The following is a 12,267-nucleotide window of genomic DNA, read 5'->3' as shown; positions in this document are numbered from 1 at the left end:
TGATGGGAAGGAGAGGGTGACCAATACCACACCCCACCGAGCCCTGTCACTTCATAGGCATCATAGCAACCGAGTGGGCTACCTTTATGGACGATACACTCCTGTCTATCCAACTATCGTATGGCAAATATCTCATAGATCTTGGGTTCATTAGTATTTGCACCAAGAATGAGGTTAAGTGAGTATTTATTAATTGTCGGTGGTAGTCAGTGAGGTGGATGGTACCATATTGTGCATGTAGGGGGCAGTACTGTGGGAACATTAGAAAGTGGGGGGATGGCAGTACTGTGGGGACATTATCCTGTGTGTGAGGGGGATGCCAGTCCTGTGGAAACATTGTCCTGTGTCTGTGGGAAGCCAGCGTCGTGGGAACAAAATACTGTGTGTGGTGGGATGATGGTACTATGGGAAGATTATACTGTGTGTGTGGGGGTATGGCGCTACTGTAGGAACATTATACTATGTGCGGGTATGGCAGTACTATGAGAACATTATACTGTGTGTGTGGGGTATGGCGGTACTGTAGGAACATTATACTGTGTGTGGGGGTATGGCGGTACTATGAGAACATTATACTGTGTGGGGGTATGGCGGTACTATGAGAACATTATACTGTGTGTGGTGGTATGGCGGTACTATGAGAACATTATACTGTGTGTGGGAGTATGGTGGTACTATGAGAACATTTTACTGTGTGTGGGGGTATGGCGGTACTATGAGAACATTATACTGGGTGTGGTGGGATGGAGGTACTGTAGGAACATTATACTGTGGGGGGGTATGGCGGTAGTGACTGAAAATCCCTTTTTTACGAGAGATGCCAGTACTGTGGAAACATTATACCGTGTGAGCGCCATCATATATATTACATAAGGGGTGTAAAAAGGAGAGTCATAAAAAAGACTCCTCCGGGCTGTGCTGCATTTGTACAGACTGCTATCTGCCGTCCAGACGGGACCATGTGACACCAATGGGAAGAGGGAGGGTTTCCGGAGGGAAGAGTCTAGAGGGTGCACCTGGTCAGGAGACCTTGATGGCGCAGTTACTGATATTATAAAGGCCGGAGCCCCAAAGGCAGAACAGATTTGGCGCCAACAAAGGAAAGGGGTGCGGGGAAGAATGTGAGGTACCAGCTCCTGGTAAAGTGCCCGAGGCAGCTGGGTGTGGGGCAGAACCTGCTTACAGGGCATAATGGGGGCATTACACTGTGTGGGGCCAAGAAAGGGGCCCTGTACTAGGAGAACACTCCGCTCCTCACTTCCTGTCCTCCATAGTTGGCTCGTATGTATCTATTACAGGAAACAGAACAACAACGTTATGGTTCTTATAAAGGGGCAACAACAACCCCAAAAGAGTCTCCTCCGTGCAGAAGGGGTTAATGTCCCCGGCTGCGCTCAGTACTGGGGAATCTCCACATACCTCCACCTGCAGAGCCGCACTCCACAGATATGGCTGCTCTGTGCGCACAGGACCTGTGATGAGGTCACAGGGGGAGGAGTCAGGGGTCACGTGATCCGCAGTGAAGACGCTACATGGAGACTTCTCCTCAGTCAGTGACATTCCCGCCATTATTCGCCCTCACTACTGGCACAATCACCTCGCGCCGCCTTTTCTACACAATGTTCTGTGTGGAATGTAACGTGTGATTTCTCTGGAGACAAATAGACCCCACACATGAGGGGATTATCACCGGTTACCGGACGTCTAGTATATGGCGGCATATGATTGTGCTATCGCCTCCACACCAGGAGCTAAGGGTGTGCTTCCACTTTGACATATCGTGGTTTGGCTTTTTTTTTTTTCCAATAAGACTGCATATAAAACGCTCCACGCTTGACATGTTCTTCCGCTATCAGGTTTGTCCTGAGGACGAGCTCCTGCGTGACTTTGAAAACCTATTTGAATAACGAGGCTGAAGTTGGTTTCTTATTCGGCAATTTTTATTTTCTGTTTTTTACAGGGTGGCACATGTTAAGGAGCTGAAACTCCTAAACCCTTCATCCAATTTTAATGTGGATTCCCTCAAATGAAAGCTGAAAGTCTGAACTTCAACTACATCTGAATTGTTTTATATAAAATTCATTGTGGTAATGTCTATAACCAAAATTAGAAAAATGTTGTCTCTGTCCAAATATATATGGACTTAACTGTATATTATACACTAGCATTCAAAAGTTTAGGGTCACCCAGACAATTTTGTGTTTTCCATGATAACTCATACTTTTATTAATCAAATGAGTTGCCAAATGAATTTAAAATCTAGTCCAGACATTGACAAGGTTCGAAAAAAAGATTTTTATTTGAAATAATAGTTTTCTCCTTCAAACTTTTGCTTTGGTCAAAGAATACTCCATTTGCAGCAATTACAGCATTGCAGACCTTTAGCATTCTAGCAGTTAATTTGCTGAGGTAATCTGGAGTAATTTCACCCCATGCTTCCAGAAGCCCCTCCACAAGTTGGTTTGGCTTGATGGGCACTTTTTGCGTATCCTACGGTCAAGCTGCTTCCACAACAGCTCAATGGGGCTGAGATCTGGTGACTGCACTGGCCGCTCCATGACAGATAGAATACCAGCTGCTACTTCTTCCCTAAATAGTTCTTGCATAATTTGGAGGCGTCCTTTGGGTCATTGTCCTGTTTTAGGATGAAATCGGCTCCAATCAAGCGCTGTCCACAGGGTATGGCATTGGGTTGCAAAAAAGGAGAGATAGCCTTCCTTATTCAAAATCCCATTTACCTTGTACAAACCTCCCACATTATCAGCACCAAAGCAACCCCAGACCATCACATTATCTCCACCATGCTTGACAGATGGCGTCAGGCACTCTTCCAGCATCTTTTCTGTTTTTTTGCGTCTTACAAATGCTCTTCTGTGTGATCCAAACACCTCAAACTTTGATTCGTCTGTCCATAACACTTTTTTACAACCTTCCTTTGTCCAATGTCTGTGTTCTTTTGCCCATATTAATCTTTTCCTTTTATAAGCCAGTCTCAGTAATGGCTTTTTCTTTGGCACTCTGCCCTGAAGGCCAGCATCCCGGTGTCGCCTCTTCACTGTAGACGTTGACACTGGCATTTTGCGTGTACTATTTAATGAAGCTGCCAGTTGTGGACCTGTGAGGCGTCGATTTCTCAAACTACAGACTCTAATGTACAGTTGTGGCCAAATGTATTGACACCCCTGCAATTCTATCAGATAATACTCAGTTTCTTCCTGAAAATGATTGCAAACACAAATTCTTTGTTATTATTATCTTCATTTAATTTGTCTTAAATGAAAAAACACAAAAAGAATTGTTCTAAAGCCAAATTGGATATAATTCCACACATACAACATAAAAAAGGGGGTGGACAAAAGTATTGGCACTGTTTGAAAAATCATGTGATGCTTCTCTAATTTGGTTAATTAGCAGCACCTGTAACTTACCTGTGGCAACTAACAAGTGTTGGCAATAACTAAATCACACTTGCAGCCAATTGACATGGACTAAAGTTGACTCAACCTGTGTCCTTGTGTGTACCACATTGAGGATGGAGAAAAGAAAGAAGACCAAAGAACTGTCTGAGGACTTGAGAAACCAAATTGTGAGGAAGCATGAGCAATCTCAAGGCTACAAGTCCATCTCCAAAGTCCTAAATGTTCCTGTGTCTACCGTGCGCAGTGTCATCAAGAAGTTTAAAGCCCATGTCACTGTGGCTAACTTCCCTAGATGTGGACGGAAAAGAAAAATTGACAAGAGATTTCAACGCAAGATTGTGCGGATGTTGGATAAAGAACCTCAACTAACACCCAAACAAGTTCAAGCTGCCCTGCAGTCCGAGGGTACAACAGTGTCAACCCGTACTATCCGTCAGCATCTGAATAAAAAGGGACTGTATGGTAGGAGACCCGGGAAGACCCCACTTCTTACCCCGAGACATAAAAAAGCCAGGCTGGAGTTTGCCAAAACTTACCTGAAAAAGCCTAAAACGTTTTGGAAGAATGTTCTCTGGTCAGATGAGTCAAAAGTAGAGCATTTTGGGCAAAGGTATTATGAAGTATGAAGACTACCAACAAATTTTGCAGCATAATGTAGGGCCCAGTGTGAGAAAGCTGGGTCTCCCTCAGAGGTCATGGGTAGTGTTGAGTGATACCGTCCGATAATTTAAAGTATCGATATCGGATAGTATCGGCCGATACCCGAAAAGTATCGGATATCGCCGATGCCCGATACCAATACAAGTCAATGGGACACAAGTATCGGAAGGTATCCTGATGGTTCCCAGGGTCTGAAGGAGAGGAAACTCTCCTTCAGGCCCTGGGATCCATATTAATGTGTAAAATAAAGAATTAAAATAAAAAATATTGATATACTCACCCTCTGACGCGCCCTGGTAGTAATCGGCATCTTCCGTTCCTAAGAATGGCGCTTGAAAGACCTTTCGATTACGTCATGGCTTGTGATTGGTCGCTGAGCGGTCACGTGACTGCACGCGACCAATCACAAGCCGTGACGTCATCTAAGGTCTTTCAAGCGCTTGAAAGACCTTTCGATGACGTCGCGGCTTGTGATTGGTCGCGTGGCGGTCACGTGACCGCTCAGCGACCAATCACAAGCCGTGACGTCATCGAAAGGTCTTTCAAGCGCCATTCATAGGAACGGAAGATGCCGGTAACAGTGCTAAGGTCCAGGCTGCGTCGGAGAGGTGAGTATATCCCTATTTTTTATTTTAATTCTTTATTTTACACATTAATAAACTTACGATTCTGATTCCCGATACCACAAAAGTATCGGATCTCGGTATCGGAATTCCAATACCGCAAGTATCAGCCGATACTTGCGGTATCAGAATGCTCAACACTAGTCATGGGTCTTCCAGCAGGACAATCAAGCAAATAAGGCAGCACACTGCAGCGCTGAAACATGCAAACATGAAACACGAAAATTGAACTGCATTACTGCAGTAGAAATATGAAAAATGAGAGCGTTTAGCGCATAAAAATGGCCAATTTTATGTGTACCTGGTAGCCACTTTACGGCATCTCTCTTATACCAGGTCCTACGCTTTCCTTTCCTCGCTGAGAATAAACGTCTCCATCTGAATGGGTAACTGTGAAAACCTCTTATTAGACTAACATTCTCTCTCTCTGTGGAGGGGTACTGGACCTGTTGCAATTAAAACACCTGTGGCTAGGAGGCAGAGTGCTCGGTCAGAAGGCTAAATAATACATTTATAAAAACTGACCGTCATCCTCAAAATGGTTTGAGAGAAAGCACTGGAGACTTCTAAGGTTGCCAGCAATGAGACCAGACCTGAATCCCATAGAACACCTGTGGAGAGATCTAAAAATGGCAGTTTGAAGAAGGCACCCTTCAAATATCAGGGACCTGGAGCAGTTTGTCAAAGAAGAATGGTCTAAAATTCCAGCAGAGCATTGTAAGAAACTCATTGATGGTTACCGGAAGTGGTTGGTCGCAGTTATTTTGGCTAAAGGTTGTGCAACCAAGTATTAGGCTAAGGGTGCCAATACTTTTGTCTGGCCCATTTTTGGAGTTTTGTGTGAAATTACCAATGTTTTACTTTTTGCTTCATTCTCTTTTGTGTTTTTTTATTTAAGACAAATTAAATGAAGATAATAATAACAAAGAATTTGTTTGCAATCATTTTCAGGAAAAAATTTAGTATTATCTGACAGAATTGCAGGGGTGTCAATACTTTTGGCCACAACTGTACTTGTCTTGGTGCTCAGTTGTGCAGCGGGGCCTCCCACTTCTCTTTCCACTCTGGTTAGAGCCTGTTTATGCTCTCCTCTGAAGGAAGTAGTACATACCATTGTAGCAAATATTCAGTTTCTTGGCAATTTCTCGCATGGAATAGCCTTCATTTCTAAGAACAAGACTAGACTATCAAGTTTCACCTGAAAGTTCTTTTTTTCTGGCTATTTTGAGAGTTTAATGGAACCAACAAATGTAATGCTCCAGATTCTCAACTAGCTCAAAGGAAGGTCAGGTTTATAGATTCTCTAATCAGCCAAACTGTTTTCAGCTGTGCTAACATACTTGCACAAGGGTTTTCAAGGGTATTCTAACCATCCATTAGCCTTCTTACAGTTAGCAAACACAAAGTACCATAAGAACACTGGAGTGATGGTTGTTGGAAATTGTCCTCTATACACTTATGATGATATTGCATTACAAACCAGACGTTTCCAGCTAGAATAGTCATTTACCACATTAAAAATGTAGTGTTAAGGTACCGTCACATTTAGCGATGCTGCAGCGATACAGACAACGATGCCGATCGCTGCAGCGTCACTGTGTGGTCGCTGGAGAGCTGTCACACAGACCGCTCTCCAGCGACCAACGATGCCGAGGTCCCTGGGTAACCAGGGTAAACATCGGGTTGCTAAGCGCAGGGCCGCGCTTAGTAACCCGATGTTTACCCTGGTTACCAGCGTAAAATGTAAAAAAAAAAAACACTACATACTCACCTTCGCGTCCCCCGGCGTCCGCTTCCCTGCACTGACTGAGTGCCGGCCCTAACAGCAGAGCGGTGACGTCACCGCTGTGCTGTGCTTTCACTTTACGGCCGGCGCTCAGTCAGTGCGGGAAGCGGACGGCGGGGGACGTGAAGATGAGTATGTACTGTTTTTTTTTTTTTACTTTTACGCTGGTAACCAGGGTAAACATCGGGTTACTAAGCGCGGCCCTGCACTTAGTAACCCGATATTTACCCTGGTTACCATTGTAAAACATTGCTGGTATCGTTACTTTTGGTGTCAAACACGACGATACACGCCGGTCTGACGACCAAATAAAGTTCTGAACTTTCTTCAATGACCAGCGACATCACAGCAGGATCCTGATCGCTGCTGCCTGTCAAACTAATCGATATCGCTAGCCAGGACCCTGCAACGTCACGGATCGCTAGCGATATCGTTTAGTGTGAAGGTACCTTTAGGGTGGTCTGCAAGTCAGACCCTCAGGAATATTGGATATGAGGATGCTTGAGCAGTGATGGATTCACACAGGGACAAAGTGTATCTGAATGGGAACCATAAACCTTTAATGGTCACATGCACTTATATACTCTTTTGAGTATGCTTATATATTCTGTTTGTGCGCAAATCATCTGTTTATTACAAATGAGATCATTATTGATTAATCCGGTACTTTTCCATTATACGTGATCTGTAAACAGGTGTTCAGTGTCATAAGGTCCCATAATCAATGTAATTTGCCTCACCCTAATACAGTTTATAACCCCTTATCTGTGCAAGCTAGCTATTTCTAACTCCAATACCTGTCATTACTTTCCCCATATCAATATAACTTTTAGGCGTAGTCATGTCAGCAGTTTCTAATGAAAGGTCAGAATGACATCTTGCAGACATGCCTGGGCAAAGCCTGTTACAACTAGAAATTATACATGAATTAAAGAATAGGTGGTCCCTGATTCCCCTATCAGCCCCCCCTTTTGAGAACAGATATGGATCTTCCCCTGACCTACAGGTACTCCAAAGGCCTAATGCCAGTGTTGGACTTTCTTCTCACTTTCTTCTGCCGAATCCCTCATAAGAGGGGAGGTCATATCTTATTCTCATTTATGGCGTCTAACATATTCATCATTGTGGGGTTTTAAATTTTATGTGTATGATTTAACTGGTGGTGCCTCTATCAGTCTGTAGAGGAGTCTGCTAGTTCAGTCAGTGTATCCCTAGCATACATTATGAATCTCTGTTGATTATAGTAAAGATAATTCATCCAGTTGATATTTTTCATAAAATCAAGTTCAAACGGGGCTGCTGTCTTATAAGTGTCACTTTGGCTTGTTTGAGACGCTGGCTTGTGGTCTGTAGGGGGTATGAAATGCCTGTGTGTGACCCCTAACATTTGCATAACATTTTGCATTACCTCTCCAGTGAAGTGGGTACCTCTGTCAGATTCTATGGTTTCAGGCAGTCCGAATCTACAGAAGACTTCTGACATCAGTTTCTTTGCAGTGGCTCTTGCAGTAGCTTTTGGCATCAGGAAAGCTTCCTGCCACCCTGAGACAAGGTCGACACACACAAGACAATATTCATTTGTTCCTACCTTGGGAAGTTGTATGAAGTCAATCTGCAGTCGTTGAAATGGGTAGAGGGGCTTAGGTGTGTGTTTTTGTGACACTTATCCTGCACTACCTGGATTGTGTTGTGCACATGTGAGACATGCCTGTGTAAACCTAGTAGCAACCATTGTGAATCCAGGTGCGACCCATTGCTTATCTACCAAAGCACACATGGCGTTCTTAGACAGGTGCGTTGGACCGTGTACCACTTGGGCCAATGCAGGATACAGAGATCTTGGCAGACACACCCGCTGTCCCACCTTCCACAAACCTTCATGGTCCCGTGCTTCAGCTTTCGACCAGACCTTTTTCTCTTCCCCGGTGGCTTGCCGAGTCAGAGCCTGTAAGATACTTAAGTCCAACTGGTTACACTCAGTGCCTACCATAATCAGTGGAGGCGCATCAGGGGTTTCGTGTTGCCGTGGCTTTCTTGCAGCTTCCTTGGCTGCTCGGTCCGCCTTGTCATTGCCTCGTGCTTCATCGGTAGTGAGTCTGGTATGTGCCTTTACCTTAACTATAGCAACCTCCTTTGGAAGTAGTAGTGCATCCATTAACTGTTTAATGAGGTGAACATGCTTAAAGGGCCACTGTCACCCCCCTCCAGCTGTTATAAACTAAAAGAACCACCTTGTGCAGCAGTAATGCTGCATTCTAACAAGGTGGCTCTTTTAGTTTTAGGTTCAAGTATACCCCAAATAAAGCGTTTTTATACTTAGCCACAATTCCTGTCTCTAGCCAGGGAGGCAGGTCCTCACTCCCCAGCTTGACCAGCTCCTCTGCCATCACTCCAATCTTCCTGCGCTTTCGGCGCCGCCCCGCACTGTGCTATGCATTATGCACAGTGCGGGGGGGGGATTCCAAAGGTGGCTGGCCGCAATGCCCGCGCAGGCGCAGTGTGCAAGCCTGGCTGGGACGTCAGACGGCCAGAGCTTACTGCGTCTGCGCAGGACACCAGTACACAGCGCAGGCGCCGGTTTTGAAACGATAACAGCGCTGAGGGGGCGGCGCCGAAAGCGCAGGAAGATTGGAGTGACGGCAGAGGAGCTGGTCAAGCTGGCGAGTGAGGACCCGCCTCCCTGGCTAGAGACAGGAATTGTGGCTAAGTATAAAAATGCTTTATTTGGGGTATACTTGAACCTAAATCTAAAAGAGCCACCTTGTTAGAATGCAGCATTACTGCTGCACAAGGTGGCTCTTTTAGTTTATAACGGCTGGAGGGGGGTGACAGTGGCCCTTTAATAGGAGTACCTGTTGATGTAAGAAAGTATCTTGCCCTCCATATGGGGCCGTAGTCATGTGCGACTCCAAAACTGTATCTCGAGTGGTTCTGCTTTTACTACCTCATGCTGTGTGACCACTGCATACCCAGTGTAGAACCGGCCATCCTCACCGATGCTCCTTGAACCATCTACAAAAAGCTCAACATCTGGATTAGTGAGAGGTACATCAGAAACATGTGAAAACCCTGCAGTTTCTTGAGCCATAAGGGCTACACAGTCATGTTCGTGATATGCATCGAATAGCTCTTCTCCTGTCAAATTTTGCAAAAACAGTGGTTTTCCTTGGCCTGCCTCCTCCCCCCCCCTTTGAATCCACTACATCAATTGGAATGAGAGTAGCTGGGTTCAAAGTCATGCATCTTTTTAAGGTGACATTGGGAGGCATTAAGAGAGCACATTGAAGCCTGAGGTGTCTGGCTACAGCAATGTGTTTGGGTTGGACCTGGCTGAGTATTCTGTGTAGATCATGTGGGGTGTAGATGGCTATTTGATAGTCCAATACAATCTCTGATGCCTTATCTAGCAGAAGTGAGATGGCTGCTACTGCTCGAACATGTCGGGACCACACTCAGTCGGAGCAGCCTTTGGAAGTGGGGAATCACCAGAAATAATACACAAGACACGTCTCGTATAGTATATCACTGGGAAGCCTCTGAGGCACGCCTGCCTTCAAGGTGCTATCCCCTCTTTATATAGTTGTACAGGTAGTTTCAGTGGTTATACAAGTTTTGCTTGTTTAAACAAAGAGAGAAAAGAGAAGACAAAAAAACAGTTTCGGCTATGTGATAGTTTCACAACAAACAAAACAGTACAGTTTCGCCTAAGTGGCAGTTTCACAAACAAAAAATAGGATTTCACACTATAGCTAAAATGTCCTTGAATGGACAGGTCAATATTGATCACAAATTCTTTTTGGTTCATTGAGGTAACCATTTTTGTTCCGCTCTTCACAATCCCCCCTTTGACATATTCCATTCAAAACCTTGTCATATAGACAATTATTTTAGTCATTCTTTTTGTGATATTACAAAAAAAACTTTATATTCTCGCATCCATTACACAAAATTTATTTGTGCATACCGAGATACCCTTGAGTACAACCTTGAATAATACATATATAAGTACAATAACTATAACTGTATGTATTAGGCTTTGCATAATCCCGGTAACCCACCCACCGATCCCCCTGAACCAATTGGCCGGGTTAAGAAAAGAAAAGGTATCTGACCACCAGCTATCCTTATTTTGGTCATTGTCTTTGTCATACTGATCCCTGAGTCGTTGTACGTCTTCTAATTTAAATCTCATACTCATAGTACTATTCGGGTCTATATAATGACAGCAGGTGGGTCCGATGATTTGACACATACCCCCTTGTGAGGCAGTTAGGTAATCCAATACCAGGGTATGTTGGTTAGTGACTATTATAAGCTGATTCTGTACAGCTATACTAGTATTTAATATGTCCAATATATCCCAAATCTGGTCATCTAGATAATCCGTGGCTCCAACTAATTTATCCCACATCTGTGTTAACATAGGATAAATAAAAATGGTACTAGCAATTTTGTTGGGAATTCCCATTTGTACTATATGTGGCCTCCCCGAGGGACGTGGTGAGTTATCTGCAGCTCTTTTATACAGTGTGTGCTTGGGCACGGCTTGCATATTCACTTGTTTGTTCGAAATTATGAAAGTAGCCGGGGTTAGGCGTCCTAATGTACAAGTACCCTTTATACCTACGGGAAGCCATTTATATGCTCCTTCTCCGCATATCCAAAATGTACCCTCAGGCAGATCCCACAAAGCTGAGTGCTGCAATACCAATCTGTGAGCCAAATCCACAAAACTAGATACATTCTGAAGCATACACCAAGAGGGTTTTTGTCCCAAGGGGCTACAGTACCCGGCTGCGGGATTCCCACATACATGCATTCCGTTGAGGTTAACATTATTAACATCAATATCATGAGTCTTATACTGCTTTTTTGCAATGGCTTGCATGTATCCATGATGCCTTTCCTTCAAGCTTGACTGCTGTTGGAGTTGTTAACAGGACTTGGAAAGGTCCGTCAAATCTCGGTTCCAGAGTCTTTCTGGTGTGTCTTTTCACGTAGATTTGATCACCAGGTTCCAACTTGTGGCCTCCTTCGAGATTTTCTGGATCTGGAAGGGAAGCAAAAACTTGCGAATGCACTTTAGTTAAACGTTTTTGTAATTCTTGTACATAAGCAGTTAAAGTCTCAGTATTCAACATCAGTTGTTGTGGAAAATAACAACCCAAATTTGCTGCTCTACCAAAAAGAATCTCATGTGGTGACAGCTTAGCCTTCCCCCTTGGGGCGTTTCGGATGGAATACAGGGCAAGTGGTAGACACTCGGTCCAAGGCTTTCCTGTTTCTGCCATGGCCTTCTGGATTTTTAATTTTATTGTTCCATTTAATCTTTCCACTTTACCTGAACTCTGTGGGTGATACGGAGTGTGAAACTGGTTTTCTACTCCCAACATTTTCATAACATTCTGGAATATTTCTCCAGTAAAATGGGTACCCCTATCTGACTCGATCACCTCAGGCATGCCGTAACGGGGTATCAGTTCATGTGCTATTTTAATGGCAGTAGTTTTTGCTGAGGCTTTACGAACTGGATAAGCCTCTGGCCACCCTGAGAACATGTCCACACACACAAGCACATATTCGTATCCATTGTACCTAGGAAGCTGGATGTAGTCGATCTGGAGTCTTTGAAAGGGATACAGTGGTCTTACATGGTGCTTGGTTGGGGTTTTAATGGTCTGACCTGGATTGTGTGCCAGGCATATAGCGCATGCAGCACACATGTTCCGAGCGAAATTACCAAAGCCTGGAGCCAACCACCTTTCTTTTACCTTGAGCG

General features: G+C 44.4%; 1 protein-coding gene across 1 annotated transcript in view; it reads right to left on the bottom strand.

Annotated features, from left to right (window-relative positions):
* LOC143768280 (uncharacterized) overlaps positions 1 to 8,643 on the bottom strand; it is a 76,890-nt gene extending 68,247 nt beyond the window's left edge. Inside the window, exons 1-2 of the mRNA XM_077256974.1 lie at positions 8,364 to 8,643; positions 7,897 to 8,030 (exon numbers count right to left, since the gene is read on the bottom strand). Of these exons, the coding sequence (XP_077113089.1) occupies positions 7,897 to 8,030; positions 8,364 to 8,643 (414 nt within the window). The remainder of the gene's footprint in view (positions 1 to 7,896; positions 8,031 to 8,363) is intronic.
* Positions 8,644 to 12,267: the final 3,624 nt, after the last annotated feature.

The sequence above is a fragment of the Ranitomeya variabilis genome, chromosome 4 (assembly GCF_051348905.1).
Source record: "Ranitomeya variabilis isolate aRanVar5 chromosome 4, aRanVar5.hap1, whole genome shotgun sequence".
NCBI lineage: Eukaryota > Metazoa > Chordata > Amphibia > Anura > Dendrobatidae > Ranitomeya > Ranitomeya variabilis.
The sequence above is the reverse complement of the archived record's forward strand: the minus strand, read 5'-3'. Positions and strand labels throughout refer to the sequence as shown.